This window comes from Vicugna pacos, chromosome 21, assembly GCF_048564905.1.
Source record: "Vicugna pacos chromosome 21, VicPac4, whole genome shotgun sequence".
Lineage (NCBI taxonomy): Eukaryota > Metazoa > Chordata > Mammalia > Artiodactyla > Camelidae > Vicugna > Vicugna pacos.
This window is the reverse complement of record NC_133007.1, coordinates 24,186,091-24,203,992: the sequence shown is the minus strand read 5'-3', so window position 1 is coordinate 24,203,992 and position 17,902 is coordinate 24,186,091. Positions and strand designations below refer to the sequence as shown.

Below are 17,902 nucleotides of genomic sequence, written 5' to 3'. Positions count from 1 at the left end.
CATGCTAAGCAGGCACTCTACCACTGAGCTATACCCTCCCCCTTCCCAGACTTTTTTGATCTAAATGTTCTAAAAAAAGAAAGTAGATAATCCACCTGTAATTTCTATTGGCTTTGGCAAATGTTATTCTTGGAGATCTTGAAGTTTTGGGAGAGTTACTTCTTATTTACCCAAAGAATTAAGGCCTGACGAAGAAAAGTCTTGACTAAGAGTCAAGTCCCTGACTAGAACAGATGAAGAAGTGTCTCCTCTCTGGGATTTCCTCACAGTGTGGTGAGCTGCTGGTACAGAGCCCTCTCAACTGCCTGGGGAGCCTTTACTTAGGCTGACCTTTAAAAGTGCTCATATATCTGTGATAAGACCCATTACTGGAGGAAGAGGTGGTGGGAAAGCCACCAGATGAGTACTGAGTAAAATCAGTGCAGGAAGATATATCTCCTACAAGGAAACCACCCAGAGAGTAGTGGATAATTAGGAGATTAAGGCCAACAGTCTGATTTATTCCACGTTTATTTGTCTCCATTGCAACTGTAAGCTGCTGGAGGACAAGAAATAGGCTATTCCTCCTTATGGGGTCCCAAGTGGCAGGACAGCGCTCAGTTTCTGTGGTGCCAAATAAAGGACTGCTGACCTCTGTTTCTTTGTAGAACACTAACCACGCCCTAGCTCAGCCCTGGGGTCCTGTGTGACTCGGGAAGCCTTTGTCCTGGCCTTCTCCCTCATTTCTCCCTCAGTCCACGTGCACGCTGCCCTTCCTAGAGCTACGCCTCCATCACTCACCACTAAGCCACCAGTCTCCTGCTGGATCTTCAGCTGTAACTGAGTGACTCGCCGCCGGGCGCCTTCGATCTGCTCTTCCAGCAGGCTGGCGGGGTTCCGGCTATACACCTCACAGATACGCTGGGGAGGGGCGAGGAGGACAGGGAGGAAGGGAAAAGGCAGAGGAGTGGTTAGTAGAGAACAGACGTCTCACCAGTGGGGAGAGTAGGCAGTTATCCCAAAACAAAGAGGAGAGAAAGGAGATCTCTGCCTCCTAGGAGACGCACGTTATTTCACCATCACTGAGGAGCAGAAAGAGTACAGACGGTGAGAAACAAAACACATGAAGCGACTGGGGAAAGAAGACACAATACAAAGGCCCGTCCTAATCTGACCTGTTCTTAAGGCAAACATCCTAAAATGAGGTCTTCCTTGACTGCTGCTCAAGGGACAGACATTTAAGTGACTGGCCAGACCAGCACACACAAAAAGTGCCAAGGAGGAAACACACACACACAGCGTGAGAATCACAGCAGATGAGAGGAAGAAGTGCAGACCAGGGAAGCCCGTATCCCTGTGCCCAGCCCTGCAGTGGGAACTGCTCTGACAACGATCTAGCATCCTTGCAGCACACAGCAGAGCACAGCATGCGCCTTTAGAGCTTGGGCTTTGCAGTCAGGGAGGCCTGGCTCTGAATTCCGGCCCCTCCATTTCCTAGCTGTGGAGACCTGGGCAAGCTTTACTACGTCCTCACTGATGAAATGGAGATGGCGGGACCTGCCTCCTGGGACGGCTGCACGATCTGAATGAGATCATGTATGTAAGGTGCTTTAGCAGAAGGTCTGGTGCATACTTACTTGACTGAATCCATGGCAGCTATTATGATTTTACTACAAAAGGAAATGCTCAATAAAGCTGGTTGGACAGATAAGTAAATAAAGACATTGGGTACCCATAGTTCTTAAGCTCAACGGGGGCCTCCCTGCTACCTGATCACCTCTTCCACAAATGCCTCATACTGCTTCATCTTCTCCATGCCCATCAAGCCCCCAACCCTTCTCTTATTCTCTGCAGATAGTATCACCCGGTAAGAACTTTCCCAAGTTTACTCTGTTTCAAAGCGCCTGCAGCCATCCTTTCCTTCGGCCTCGGAAGACAAATTCTATCTAAATCTTTTACAAGGTTAATGCCTTGGGCTCTTCTTGGGCATTGCTCAATGTCTTTCTAATGTCTCCTTTCCCTCATCCTTCAAAAATGCCCAAGTTTCTCATCTTAAAAACAAACCACTCCACTAAAACCCTTTCCATCAACTCTGATGGTTTCTCAAGCGACTGCCTCGGTCTTTTCTCCTTCTTTTCACAGCCACGTGTTTCCACACAGCAGTCTACATGTAGAAACCAGACTTCTTAGCCTTCCAATACACAGTCCAGTTCCTCCCAGCACTTCACTCTTGCAAAGAGCGAAATGACCTAATGGCTGAATCCAACGGTCTCTGCTTAGTCCTTATCTCTTCAGACCTCTTTAAATACCCACCTCCTTGAAACACTGTCCTCTTTTGACTTCTTAACTCGACTTGTCTTGGGTCGCCTCACACCCCTCCCCGCAGCTATAGCTTTATCCCTGTCTCCTCCCTTAAATCTAGGTGAGCCTTCAGTTCCACAAACATTTACAGAGAGCTGAATACGCCAGGCCCCATGCCAGCTGGGTAGGAGGAATACGCAATGTAGACATGGTCCCTGTCTTTGAGGAACCAAGTCCAATAGAGGAGGACAAATAAATAATTAAAATTTAAATATAACAGCAACTGGCGTGACGTCAGAGGTTGGTGCAGTGTGCTAGGGAAGCACAGAAGTCCCAAAACTCTGCCCGCAGCTCTCTCCGCTTCCCTGCACTGGTGCCCTTGCTGATATCACCTAGTCCCCAATTCCAACTACCACCTTTATGCTCAGGATACCTGAATCTCTATTCCAACCCAGTCTTTTCTCCTGGGGTTCATCCTTGTTATCTCCATGTGCCTGGTGGATGGTCTTTTAATCTGAACATCCCATGGGCACCTTAAACTCAGTACATCCAAAGCTGACCTTCATTTCTTTCCCCTAAACCCTGCTCCTCTCCTCCATCTCCCTCCATCAAGGCATCACCATCTATCCCGACACCCAAACTTGGGGCCATCTCTTCTTTTTTCTCCTTTACCTCTCCCTTCCAGTTGTCTCCCATTGCCATCCCTGTCTTTCTGTTCTTACTCCTACTGTTCTTGTTAAATCTGTCATCATTTCTACCAACTGCAACAGCCTCCTGGATGGTTTCCTCATTTGTCAATCCACTTAACACACTTTTCTAAAGAACACTGATTTGAAGGTACGATCACTTCCCTACTCAAATCCTTTGATCAATTCCCACCGTCTTTAGAATAAACTCCAAGCTTATCATGGTACTGAAGGCCCAAAGCACTTTCCAGAGTGAAACAGACTAAACCTAACTCGAGTGTCATCTCACGAAGCCTTCTCTGATCACTGCATAGTTAATTATTCCTTCTTTTGGGCTTTAATGGTGTTTACAAACATTTTAAAAATTATTATTGACATATAATTCACATACCACAAACTTTACCATTTTGAAGAATATAATTCAGTGATTTTCAGTATATTCAGAGTTGTACAGCTATTCTCACTATCTAATTCCAGAATGTTTCCATCAACCCAACAAGAAAGCAGCCACTCTTAATTTCTCCCTCTCCCCCAGCAACCACTAATTTACTTTCTGTCTTAATGTTTTTACCTATTCTGGACTTCCACATAAATGGAATCATACACAATTTGGCCTTTTCTCTCTGGCTTCTTTCACTTGGTACGTTTTCAGGGTTCTTCCACGTTAAAGCATATATCAGTACTTCATTCCTTTTTATGGCTGTATAATATCCCATTTTATGGTTACAACACATTTTGTTTATCTGTTCATCAGTTGCTGGAAATTTAGGTTGGTTCCACTTGTTAGCTATTATGCTATCGATCAATGCTATTATGAACGAACGTTCATGTATAGGTTTTGTGTTTTGCACTCTCTTGGGTATAGACTTAGGAGTGGAACTGATGGATTGTATTTCTGTGTTTAATATTTTGAAGAGCTGCCAAACTGGCCGCACTATTTTATATTTTCACCATCAATGGTGGGAATAGATTAGGATTGTGAATATGTAGACAAAATATAGACAGGTATTCCTCTGATTTCTCCACATTCTCACCAGTAACTGGTTTTTTGTTGTTGTTGCTGTTTTTGAGGGGAGGTAATTAGGTTGGTTTATCTATTTATTTTTAGAGGAGATACTGAGGACTGAACCCAGGACCTATCAGTCAAATTCTGCTTTCATAAATCCTGTTGGCCTATCACAATTCATTAGGGGTCCTGTGACTTTTTAAGGTTTTACTGTGATAGGATATGATCTGCAAATTAAGTGTACACATTGGCAGATTGCTCTAATAAAGTATCATTCCATTAAGGTAATGCCCAGTCTACCCTCAGCAGTGTCCTTACCTGTAACTCTTTTTCCTCCTGCCTCAGCATGTTCCTGAGGATCTGGGTGGCATGTTTTTGAAATTCAGGATCCTAAGAATGGAAAATATGACAGTTGTGAGCAATGGGGACCAGCTCAATACATTTATTCTCTTCTACCTGCTGATTCCTGGGCAAGGAAAGCTATGAGAGTAGAACCTGGGTAGTAAGAACATTTTGTTTAACACTATCTCACTAGAATTCAGTAAACATAAAATCTTATTTTGATTTCATCCTCAAACTTCCTAAAACCTTGGCTGTAATCACCTCTGGTATCAAACTGCTTTCTAAAGTCTCCCAAGACTTGCTGGTCAGTCCTTTCCGACCAGCAAATCCTGTTCCCTATTTCCTATCTGCTCCTTGTCCAACTTTAACTTCTACACAGGTTTTCCCTGGTCCTTGCTTCTCTCGCTACTGTTCTTGTCCTTTCCCGACTCCCTCCCATTACAGTCTGGGCTCCGTATTTTATTCCTCCAAGCAGCTTTTCCCCCCAGGAAGCCTTTCCCCTACTCCTTGACTTGTTCCATGTCCTTCTACCAATGAATGGCAACAGTCTTTACAGATGTCTCTGAACCATGCCTGAAGTGTGTGCCCTCTCCCCGATGGGGAGAGTCATTCTCAAAGGGCCTCCTTAGAGTCTTCCACATACTTGGGAAACACACTGCATGCTGCTGTCTGATAAATCTGCACATGCACTTACACGGAAAGAGGACACCAAGGTAGGAACACTCTTTAATGTAGCTCTCATTTTGCTCCACTTTTTAATGGCCTTCATATGAGCTCTTTGGCTTGTCTCTTCCTACCAGCATGCCATTCAATTTAACCTGCTTTCGCCCCAATAGGGGGCTCTTCAAAGGGATACCAGAATGAGGAGAGGAGCAGGAGGACTATCACCTGCAGAGGTTTGGGTCCTGTGATGCGCTGTGGAGGTGGCAGAGGTGGAGGAGGCGGTGGTGGTGGGATCACAGGAGTGACTCGGGGAGTTCCTGCTGGGGCTGGGTCCTGCTGGGATCCAGAGACACCAATGGATGAAGGCGAAGAGCCCAGGAGGGTCAGTGCAACATAAGCACCAGCTGGAGGAAGACAAAGAGAGGCTTGCTCAGGTGGTACTGCTCCGGACAGCAGGCGTCAAGCTACAAGGAGGGGGTTCTCCCTTCTCCTTTCATCAAGCTTGTAATTCTGCAGATAAATTTCTCTTCACTCTTAATGCCCTGCCCATTCTCTAATTCTGTCCTTTCCTGCATCAACACAAGGATTCCTCCCTTCTCTTTCCTCATGTAGAGATCTCAACTAACATCCCACCCATAACTATCTGGGAGCTGCCTGCTCCCTTGTTTCCTGGGACTGGGAGAGGGGAGTGAATGGTATTTGAGTGAGAAGAGTCTTAGTAGAATATGATCTAAATGGTAGTGCAAAGATCTGTAGAAAAATAAAGACGCCTGATGAGAGACTAACAGGGTCTCCACTTGAAATGACAGCAAGGAACTGGGACAGTCTAAAATGGTCATGCCAAGATTGAAGATGTGACTTTGGCTGCCTCCCATATCTACAAAGGAAGTCTCTTGGGTCAACAGGCCCACTCCCCTCCGTCCTCCCAGCCCATTTGCTCCTCTACTTTCTTTCACTTTCGGCTCTCTCCAACTCACATTTGATAAGCTTCACCACCTCCAGATGTGACCTATCGGTGACCATGGTGCCATTCACCTGTTGAGGGACAAATGACATTATTGAGTAATGGTGGTGGAAACCTTGGGGATCCTTCTACTAGGTCAAATGCCACTCCCCTAGGGAGCACTTCCCAATGTTCTTTAGCTACCTCTGGTCACCTGCTTACTCAAATTCACATTAGGAATTGGCTCCTGTTCACATCTGCCATGTGTTCTGTCTTCCCAGCTAGCCTGTAAGTTTTCAGGGAGAAGACCTGCAGCTTCATTCGTTCAACAGTTCATTCATTCACTCAGCTATTTATTTTTGGTAAATACTTTTTCAACCATTAGCCTGTACACATGTCAGCCGACCCAGTGTGCTTCCTCCTCACTGGAGGACCGAGGAGTCTCCTCATCTGAGGTTTCCCTGATGCTTCTAGGACTCTGAATGAACAGGGGAGGCAGGTTACAGTAGTTCAGAACTAACAAGGGCATCAAGTTAGCATTGTGTGGAGGGGAGATCATCAACGTGAGACTCCGAAGGCGGGGGACCGTTCACTAGTCTCTATCTCTCCCTCCCATTTTTTGTCATTTGTGAAACGGGAATAGTAAAACTTGTTATAGAGTTGGTCAGAGTCAAGAAGGGCTTGGAATACGGAACCTGGCTATTTTAGCTTATACTCTGTCACCTTATACTACTTGCTCTCACAGTACCATCCCCCTACTCAGTGGCTGACTGACAGCTGGCATCAAAACAGAAGTGTGCAGGATGGGCCAAGGGGCACCCTCTGGCGGGTGGAGGGAGAAGGCCACTCACTTTGATGATCCGGTCACCCTCTTTCACACCGGCTTTCATGGCTGCGCCTCCTGTGAGGAAGGAGAAGGCCTGGTCAGCAGAGCTCAGCAACCTCTCCCAGAAGTTGCTGAATCTACACCAAAGACCCTGTCGGATCACCTCCCCTCTCAAATTTTTGCTCACCACTCTGTGTTAAGGATGCAAATGCTGGGTGTACATCTCATTCTGCTCCAGTGACACAACCACCTTCGGGCTAGAGTGGACCGTATAATATATAAGGTCACATCTCTTGCTCTTTTCTCCACCTGGCTCAGGAGCCAGACTTCTCTTCAGAGAGCCAGGCCAAGGTGGCAGAGAGGCAGGGCCAGGCTCCGGGGAGAGTATGTGTATGTTATTTGCATGTATCTAGATGTGTTCCAAGGTCAAATAAGAGCTACTTCTGCTATCCAGTGGGAAGAATGAGTTCACTATATTAAATGTAATTGTTAAAATAGTAATCATTTTTAAGAGGAATATGGAGAAAAGGATTACAATGGGAGTTTTCAAACTGTGGTCCCTAAGCCCTGAGAGGTTCATGAAGATATTCTGGAGGGTCATATCATTAAAGATGATAATAATAACTGCTTTATTTTCGATTAAAAATTGTTTTAGACTATTTACAGTTTCTCCTTTAAAAATGGACCAGATTGAAGAGCTTCTGATATGGTGACTGAGGGGAGCCCAGAATGTGCCTCAATTGTTACATGCTATCACTCAATTGGAGCTGCAGTGGTTTTGACCACCATGTAGAGCTGTCCCTGGGTATCCACTGGGGATTGGTTCCAGGACCTCCCATAGATACCAAAATCTGCAGATGCTCAAGTTCCTTATTTAGAATGGCGTAGTACATATCCGTGGGTTTTGTATCTGCGGAGTCAGTGAACTACAGTTGGTTGAATCCACGCATGTGGCATTCACGGATAAAAATCCCACGGATGTGGAGGGCCAAATGTAGTTTTAGACGAGTTACAGTCCTAGTTTAAGTTATACCCAGGAAGCATAAGACACACTAATGTTAAAACAAATTCATGAGAAGCATAAAAATTATAGTTTTTGTAAATTTGCCCCAAGATGATCATTAAATCTGTAAGTTGCATTCATCTGATCAAAACAAAACTCCCACAAAGCACATCTAGATGTTTCTAGTCTAAAAAGAGAAATTACAGTGATGACTACATTCCAATTTGGCTTTTCAGCACTGGGATCACGACCACCCTCACGTAAAGTGTGCTATTTAGGGAAGAGTACGTGCAAGTAGCTTGAAACTCTTACAATGTCATCTAGAAACTAAAGGTGGAGAGGAAAGAGCTCTCTTACCTGAATGTATGAAACACATGAGGTGACTTCTAATAACTTAGTGATTAAAAAAAAATAAACTCTTCTGATTAAAGGAATTAGAGCAGAAGTTCTAGACTTCAGTAAGCATGAGATTCATCAGGAGAATTTGTTAAAAAACATATTCCTTCGCCCCTTGCCAGAAAGTGATACAGTGCTTCTGGGGTTGGGCCCAGGAATGAGAATCTCAATCATCCCAGTGCCAAGGTGATTCTGATGTTGGCAGAACACAGGCTACACTTGGAGAAACTGAGAAATCTAAAACCTGGAAAAGATAATAGCAACTGCTTTGTGATTTCTCTTTACTCTTGTGATTTCAGTGCCAATCCAAATGAAGTCTCTTCCTCTCTCCTGCCCAAAATACACATGCATACACATATTTTCCAAAACTCATATTTTACTGCAAGCCATCCTTTTGTTCTTTCCTGTCTGGGTCTGACTCTGCTCAGGCCGAAGAGGAGGAAAACTGGGAGGACTGCAGAACTCCCACTTCACCCAAGGGGATCCCCGTATCAAACAGACCGCAGAGGCGGTCCCACTAGCTCTGCCTCGCCCAAGCCCAGGAACCTTGAGACAATACGGAAGCAAATAATAAAAGTATCTTTTCAGAGCTCTACCTTCGGATATGAAAAACAATCCTCCCACTGATAAAGGTTAACTCCCAAACATAAGAAACTGTCATTATTTATACCCTCGTATGATCCACACACCCCATTTTGGTCATAAATTTGAAATTCTCTTTTCACTTTCCCCATAAATAAATCCCAAATATTTCCCCCGAATTATGTAAAGTATATTTCCTTCCCATTTTGCACTGTATTTAGTGGGAAAACGCTGGCCTGCTCGCCATCTCTTTCCTTGTATTCTTCTTTAAGCCTACGATGTGCCATGTTGCCAGGCCCAGTCCCATTTGCTATACTGAAGTTCACTCCTTTAGGAGATACTTGCTTTATACTCTCCCCCACTCCCATCTCCTTCCTGATCATCTTCAGCCTGGGCCACTTAACAACAATGATTCTACCACCTGGCATGTGACAGTGCTTTGAAATATCTGAAGCTTTCACACATAATTGGATACCTGATTAATTTGCTTACAGTCAAAGTACTCCTGAAATCCTATTTCTTCTAAGAAGGTTTTCCCAAACTGATCGCAAGGGAAATGACTATGCTTCAAACCACAAACTAGCCAAACACAAACTTCCAAACACCCTTTCCTCCCATGAACTGTCCAACACACATCATTTATCTTTTGGTCATTTATTATTTAATGTTACTGCATCTGCAAATACACGTGGGCCAGTGTGCCCATCTCCACTGTGAACTGCTGCAGCACAATGACCATCCGTGCACTGCGCAAGGTCACACGTAGGTGAGTATGAAGAAAGTGGATCTTGGATTCCTCCAGACATCCTCTGACCCAGGATGAGGAGCTGCCCTGGAAGGCACCTGGCACCTACCTGATGACCTGAGGGCTATTCTGCCATTTTCACACTTCCCAACAGGGGAAGCAAGCATGGGGTGTGATCCCTAGAAATTCTGCCCAGAGGCTCAGCATTGTGGAGACTTCCCCAGATGCTCCCAGGGAACCAGTTCTAGAGTAATTCTTTCATGCCCCAGGACGCCCAGCCCTCCAGAGAAAGCACACACAAGTTCTCCAAGTCACAGGCACTGTCACACACACGGTGGCTCTGTAAGAACTGTCCAGACAGGAAGGACACAACACTCACCGGGCCGCACAGACTGCACCAGAACGATGCGGTCCCCGCTGACTGTGAAGCCAAAGCCATGCTGGTCCTTCTGGATAATGACACAGCGTTGAACAAGACCTGGTGAGGGGTGAGAAGGAGAAAGAAGGGGGTTTGGGAGGAGCTGCCACTGGAAGGTTAGTGCACACAGGCCAAGACCAATCCAGGAAAGCCCCTGTGTGTTCCTCCTTCTAGAAAGCTGTTCCAGACTAACCAGATCCTTCAGACTTATCCTGTGCAAACACACTACTTCAGCGTACGGCTTCCTCAGTGACTGACAAAAACCTGTAACCTACTTTGTATTCCATGCGAGAAATTCCCTTCTCTGAGGTGCTGAGATGTTTCTCTCTCTTGTGCATGTCTGTCTCTTTAGGCCTGTTTGGGTGAGGCTGGCCAAAGAAGGGGCAGGGCCCACTCCAGGCTGAAGACTCACATTACAGAGCAGCAGCCCTGGGACTGAAGCCTAAGTGAGACTGGAAGTTTTCCATCAAATTAATCCAATGCATACAGCAGGTGGGACACCAGTGCTTGCTGACTCTCTGCTGAGCTGGGTAACTCGTGCAGGGTGACTCAGGGCTGGCCCCTTGCCAAATCCACGGAAGGAAAAATGACAAGAGAAAACCCCCCTTTTCACATGTACAACCATACACAGTACATAGAAATAAGCAAGACAGACCATGTAACTCCCCACTGTCCCCATTCATGTGTACCAGGCATCGGGCACCGGTGCGGGTGTGCGGGACTGCTTTCTGTAATGGATGAATCTCGAGCTCTAGAGTTAGAACCCAACTGGTTTAGGACCTAGTTTTGACTCCTACTAGTCTGCTTACGTGGCAAATTTCTGAACCCCTCTATGCCTCAGCCTCCTCATCTGTAAAATAGGGATAATAAAATCTACTTTCCCCAGTTGATAAAAAGTCTGAATAAGGCAATTTGAATAAACATGTAACACACTGCCTAGCACACAGTATGAGCTCAATATAAAGACCAAGAGATCTGTCTGTATGGGTGAACACCTCTGTCTGTGTGCTCATGCCCTAAGAAGGTTACCTGTTGCCTCAGAGGTGTCAGAGGGTTGGCGGTGGTGGGAAGGGGACTTGCGTTCAGGTGCTGAATCTCCCAAAGACAGGCTACTTAACCTGGGGAAGGAGTAAGAAAAGCACATCAATGAACTGGGCAGGGAGGGAACAGTCTTGTAGCAGAAGGAAGCTCTGTTAAAAGGGGCCCTCAGTCTTGGGTAACTAGACCGACCCTCTTGCCCTGTAACCGGCTCAGTCTTGGTGGGAGATCAGCCATGTCTATACCACTGGCAACACCACCTATTTGGAATCCTAGGCTGGCAGGGAAAGCATGATCTCTTTATTACCCAGCAAGGCGTGAAGGGAAATAGCCCTTCCTGGAGTCAGGAGACAAAGAGACAATAGCAAGAACAGGGTGTGCACAAATAACACACGCTTGTTGGGTCTTACCAGGCTGCAATGGGGCTGATGGAACAGAACGGAGGCAGCAGAGAAAATGAATGCGAGAAAAAGACAGGAAAAAACAAACAGCTAGTTAGTTTCAGGCGATGGGTTTGCAGGAAGGGGAGACTACAAGGCAAGGATGGGTGGGTCAACAACACGGACGCCCGCACGGACACGGCAGAGGACTGTGGTGGCTGGAGCAGACACTCTCCCTCACTTTAGCTTTGTCTCTTCGTCCCTCTCCAAAACCAGTGTCTCTACCAGGGTAACTGGGTCTTTGGTACTAACCTCTTGGGTAACTGGCTACTTGTAGACTTTTCTAGAAAGGAGAGGTACAACGATGGCCCGAGTCTCAGAAACTCCATTTATTTTGTGTGTACCACGGGAGAACAGGATTCTGGTCTGTTTGGTGGCAGGATTCCAAATCCACGTTCAGTCCCAGTCCTGCAGCCAGCTTAAGGCACCCTGCTTAGAAACTATTAAAACTCTCCCTAGGAAGCATCATTTGCTGGGCAATGTCATCTGACACTATTTTACATGTATTGCCTATGATCAATGTAATAAAAATGAAACGGGGGGGGGAACTATTAAAACCCTAAAACCTCAAGGTACCACAGATCACCAAACCAGAAGGCTTATCGCCTGCTCGCCTCTTTAATAGGACGCCTGCGGGCAAAGGAGAAGCTCAGATCGTTGCTATGCCTCTCCTTTTTAGAACAGTGTACGATTTGCCTGTTCCTAACAACAGTCGCTGCCCCTCGAAAGGGCATCCCCTATTCACATCTAGCAAATGACCACGTAGAGGATTCTGCATGGAAGCCCTGTGTGCGGTGGCAAAACACTGCAAAGGATCTAAGTGTTCAGAGTGGGTGATTGGTTAAATACACTGCACTAGAGCAACATGATGACACAGTACTCAGCCGTATAAAAGAATGAGGAGGCTCTTTATGTGCAATAAAGAATGGTCTCCAAGACACGTTGTTGAGTGAAAAAAGCAAGATGCAGACTTATGTAGACAGTAAGAGAGAGGAAATTAGTTATTTATATATGTTTTCCTATTTGTTTGCATATACCCAAAATACAAAATACCAAGAAGGGTACAAAAGAAACATATAGCACTGGTTGCCCCTGAGGAAGAAAACTGTGCTTGGGGCAAATGGATGGAGTTGGAATCTTCATTATAATTTGGTTAGTACCATTTAAATTCTGAGTCACGTGAAGGTGCCAACTATTCAAATAATAAATACAATACAAATAATTAACTTCTAAATTTAAAAGAGGGGGTCTTCTTCCCCCCTCTCCCTGGTGCCCCACTTACCTGGACAGGTGAGACTGCTTTTTACTGGCTGATCTTTGGATCAGAGAGAGAAGGACATCAAGGAAGAAGAGAGCGTGGGGCCCAGGAGAGAGCGAGGCAGGAAAGGAGGAAGAAAGGAAGAAAAACAAAACAAGACATAAACCAGACAAGGCACTGGAGATGGTTGGTTCCAAACAAAACCCACAATAGAGCTAAGAAGGACCCGGGGCGGAAACTGGCCACAATGCAGTAGAGTGATCTTACTAAATGCAAATTTACCTGTGCCATTTTGCCGCTTAAAACCTTTTACAGCGTCCCCATGGTACTCGGGAGAAAGGCCGAGGCCATTAGCCATGGCAATGAACAGGGAGTACTGCCTGATGCCCTATGGTTCAGCGCCCCTCCAGGGCCTTCCCCAGCTCCTGGTACCTCTCCTTACTGCACTGTGAATACAACCCAATGGACCTGCTGGTCCGCTTGTCTGCAGGGCTGTACAGACGAGGCTGTAAGGTCCACGGAGTCGGGGCGGTCTTGCTGATCAGCATCCCCTGCGCCTGACACAGTAAGTGCTCTGTCTTCTTCTTGGTCTTTGCTCTTCACTGTTATCCTTTCACTTGCTATGGGTTCCGGCTCCTGTCTTCACCCATATTGTTCCTTCTTCCTAGTGTCCTTCCTACTCTGCTCCCTACTTTTGCATCTATCAACCAGACAAGAAGGTAAACTTCCAGAAGCTACAACTTCTGACTTTCTTCAAATCACCCTATTCCATCATGCCCTGCCCACCCCCCCACCTCCTCATCTAAGGTAAAGATTTAACTTAGTTCATCATTTAATAAATGTTCTAGAATCTATGGAAGATAACTAAACTTACTGTGGTAATCACTTTGCAGTATATGTATGTCAAGTCACTATGTTGTGCATCTTAAACTTAGGCAGTGCTGAAATAACATTTCAATAAAATGGAAAAAAAAATTCTAGAACCTAGACGTGTGCCATCTAATAACAATAGCTACTAGACACAGGTGGCTATTTAAATTTAAAACAAAATTTTAAATCCAGTTTCTCAGTTGTACTATGACTAGTGGCTACCACTTGACAGTGTGGAATAAATCATTTCCATCACCGCAGAAAGCTCTACTGGACAGTGCTCCTCTAGGTACTATGCCAGGCACTAGCAGATACAAAAATGAATGAGACAGTCACTTGAAGGTATTGGATGAGGTAAATACACAGGACTTTAGTATAAACACTGAGGGGCAACAGCTGCATGCCCCCCAGTTGGTGAGGGATTCTCAGAATGGACTTTAAAGGTCTTGTATTCCAGCTGCTCATTTACCGTCTTTGGTCAGATCCACAACACCCTACCACTGGGTTACCCGGGATGGGCTTCAACTCCTCCCTCCTCGCCACTTCGGGAGAAAGCCCATTTTATCTCGGAACAGCATGGGCCTCCCCCTTGCCTTGCTCTGTTTGACCCTGCAGGAAACTGTTTTCCTATGCCCACAGTAAAGCCTAGAAGGAATGGCCTGGTAACCTACCCTGGTTTGGTTTTGCATTTGAGCTGGGTTGTGAACACAGATGAAGGCACATGAAGCCCAAGGTTCATGCACTTGGCTGAAGAGGACTGTTAGGGGCACGGACAGGGATCATTTCAGCAGCCACTGAAAGTTCTTCTTAAAAAAAAAAAAATCACAGGCTACACCAGGGACAGTGGAGGATGAGGGGGATTACAACAGAAGTATAATTGGAACAGAGGCAAAAAAATTGTTTTTCTCCTTAAGAGCTTAAAGGAGGAAAAACTATGACTGAATCAGAGGAGGAAGAAACACCTCTATCAGCAGATCTGGTGGATGGAAACAACTGACGGGCTTTTGGGTCAGCTGGGGTTTGAGCCTGAGTCTGAGTAGAGATTTGGGAAGAAGACCATGGAAAGGTTAAAATCTGAGAAAACGAAGGAAGAGGGCAATGACAGAAGAAGATAGTTTGGCATAAAATAGGGATTATCAGATAAAAAAAGACTTCAGTGGTGGGCTCTCCCTCTTCCTGATGAATTCCCATCAAAATCTGGCAGCTGGATCAGATTCCAACCAGCCTAAACCTGATAGGTATGGAGAAGGCCCAGGAGTAGAGAAGTTCCCCCTAAATGGCATCATTGAGACAGACTTTCTGACCCAGCTTCCCAGTAACCCCCACGTACACCCAGTCAGTTATGGAGACTGGTAAGTCCTTTTATGTTTTCCCAGAGTGGCTCCTTCCTTTATATTATTGTTGATATCCTTCACTTTCAGCCACACGTTCATCGCCTCAAGTCTGGATGTCTGGAAAAAAACCTCGTTTCCACTCTCCAGTCCCTTCAGCATTCCACTACAGGCTAACTTTCCAAAACACTATTTCTTTGAGCCCTCCCTGATCAAGAACCTATGATTTCCCTTCTTACTATCTATATGAGCAGATGTGCACACAATTATCTGGTATTAAAGGCCTTTCATCAAGTGGATCCAAGTACCTTTTCAGATTCACTCTTATTACTTGCTCACTGTTTCCCACCTCTGCTGGAACCCAAGAGATGCTGGGCTCATTCTCACCTCGGCCCTATGACGGTCTCTATCCCTTCTCCTCTCTATCCCTCTCTTACTCCTTTTTCAAGGTTCTGGTCAAATGGCATTGATTCCACCAAGCCCTCCCTGCAGCTTGCATATCCTTTACCCCAAAATTTTTTTGGGAAAATGTCAAACCTATATTAAAGTTGAAGGAGCAGCATGATCAATACCTATATACCCTTCATCTAGACCTACCAATTAACATTTGTCACATTTGCTTTATCTTTCTATGATTATACACTTTTTTTCCCCATTTGAAAATTGCAGACATCGTGACATTTTACCCCCAAATACTTCAGCGTATGTCCCCAAAACCCTTGGAATATAACCACAATGCCATCAACACAGCCAGCGAGTTTAATGCTGATACAATAATATTATCTAATACATAGCCCATATTCAAATTTCCCCAATTGTTTCATTAACCAGCTATGTAGCTGTTTCCCAACTGCCTCAATCCAGGATCCAATCATAGATCTTAAATTGCATTTATTCATGGTTCTTTCAGATTCATTTACTCTAGAATACTGTCCCCCTGCCCCACCCACTTTTCTTGGTCTCTCTTAGCACTGCCATGTAGAAGAGTTCAGGCTAACTGTCCTATTGAATGGCCTGCTATAGATTTGTCTGTCTCCTCAGGATTTAGATTCAGATTTTTTATTTATTTTCATTTTAGAAGAATACTATAGGGGAAGGGGGATGGGGAGGGATAAATTGGGAGTTCAGGACTTGGAGATACAGACTATTATATATAAAATAGATAAACAACAAAGTCCTACTGTATAGCACAAGGAGGGAACTATACCTCAATAAAAATAAATAAATAAAACTATGCCTCAATTTAAAAAATTAATAAAAATAAAAATATAAAAAGAATATTATACAAGTGATGTTGTACAGCTTGCCCATTTCTCGTGATGCTGGGTTTGATTACTTTGGTAAGATGGTGCTCCTAAGATTTCTCAGTGGTAAAAGCATATCTTCCCATTTGAATTAGTGGGAAATCTGTGCGGAGACAGTATGAATACCCTGTTGTCCAACAGCTTCTCACCCATAGTTTTACTATCCGTTGGTGACCCTTGCCTGAACCACTTACTACAGTGGTGGTTGCAAGATGGCCCTCTGCTAATTGCATCATTCCTTCTACATCTATTAGCAGGCAGTCTTGTGAAGAAGGTCATTTTATCCCTTTTCTGGAGTAGTGCTATGAACACATGAATTCCCCCTCCCCCAATGCAAAGAAAGCATTATAGTCCATTATTGTTTAAAAAAAAATGTTGAAGTTCTCCCAATCTCTGGTGGGAGTTTCTACAAGCCAGCTCCTGTGTCCTTTTAAAGTGTCACCATCTGTCTTTGAGTGCATCCTTGCTTTCTGGCACAAAAAAAATTCTCCAGGCTCACGCTGTACTTTTCCTATGCCAGACCTGGACTCAAACATTTCTCTAAGGAGTCCAGGTACCTTTTAGTATTTAAAACAAGATTTGGGTGGTAGGTGCTCATTGCTGCTAAGCATCACTGCTTCTAGGTCCTTACAATAGACAGAGCCAGGAAACAGTAAGAAATTGTGAGTTCACTATGAAGTCTCTCTCTCTGACTACTACACTACAGGGTTCTTCCTCCTCTTTCCCAATTCCATATTTTACCTTCCATTTCCCATAGTGAGAACCCTGTTCACAAACAATAGCAATACATTTACTCATTTGCTCTCTTCTATAACAAAACCAGATGGTTTCCAGAGTTACTACACCAACAACACTGGCAACAACACACTCACTAAATAAAGTTCCTTGCAATTCTTTTTGTCCTTAGACTACAGGTATGCACAGTATTGTGTGTGAAAGTTACTTTCTTTTTTATGTTATCAATTTGAAATGCATTTAGGTTTCTTTTTTATATTTGTACTTAATTTTAGAATTTGCTTTTTTCAGGCTTCTTTAATCTTATTTTTTGAATTTGTTAAACATTAAATGGCTGAAAACTCAAAATGCAATTTTTAAAGGTACATTCAGAAGTATCCCTAGCCCTTCATCTCACTCCTTCCCAAATCACTTTCACTGATTTTTGGTTTCCTTTCTGTTTCTTATTGTAAAAACTAAGCAAACACATATAAATATTCTCATTTTCCTTTCTTGCCAACACAACAGGTAGTATCCTATACTTCTTACCCTTTGCCTTTTTTCATTTAATATACCCTTAAAAATCCGTTTTAGTTCACAGAAATCTTCTGTTTCCTCATCTTTTTCTTTACAATGTGGCCTACATTCTGACACAAATGTTCCTCCCTCCTACGCTGCTCCCTGTCTTCTGGTGTGTTGGTCCTGCCCCTCTGCCAGAGGGCAAAGGTTACAACGTGTCCCTCCCGTGTGCTCTCCAGCACCAGGCACAGAGTAGGCACTCTGCAAATACACGGGGAAAACAGCCTCCTCACCGAGAGGGTGTGTGATGAAGCACGGAAAGGTCTGGTGACCTTCCAGACAGCAGAGCTGAAGAGTGGTAACCAGCCCACATAGCCCTCCTGTTGGCCTATGGTATGTTTGTGTGTATATACGCATATTTAAAATTAGTTGTTAGAAATTCTGAAAATCAGGCCATTTGACATTAAAAAAATACAAGTTTCTGGTTTCTCTTGAAAAAGCAGAAGTTTTGGCATCACTGGGGCTTTAGCCTCACACA

The 17,902-nt window shown here is 44.6% G+C and overlaps 1 protein-coding gene across 6 annotated transcripts in view; it reads right to left on the bottom strand.

Moving 5' to 3' along the window:
* Positions 1–17,902, bottom strand: part of ARHGEF11 (Rho guanine nucleotide exchange factor 11) — a 94,642-nt gene that overhangs the window by 33,967 nt on the left and 42,773 nt on the right. For 5 of the 6 annotated variants that reach the window (XM_072946327.1, XM_072946331.1, XM_072946329.1 and 2 more), the window contains exons 2-7: positions 10,920–11,008; positions 9,852–9,950; positions 6,772–6,821; positions 5,955–6,012; positions 5,203–5,381; positions 4,291–4,362 (exon numbers count right to left, since the gene is read on the bottom strand). In XM_072946327.1, coding sequence (XP_072802428.1) covers positions 4,291–4,362; positions 5,203–5,381; positions 5,955–6,012; positions 6,772–6,821; positions 9,852–9,950; positions 10,920–11,008 — 547 coding nt within the window. Of the gene's footprint in view, positions 1–780; positions 901–4,290; positions 4,363–5,202; positions 5,382–5,954; positions 6,013–6,771; positions 6,822–9,851; positions 9,951–10,919; positions 11,009–17,902 lie in introns of all 6 variants that reach the window. The other variant, XM_015248245.3, reaches the window with a different exon arrangement.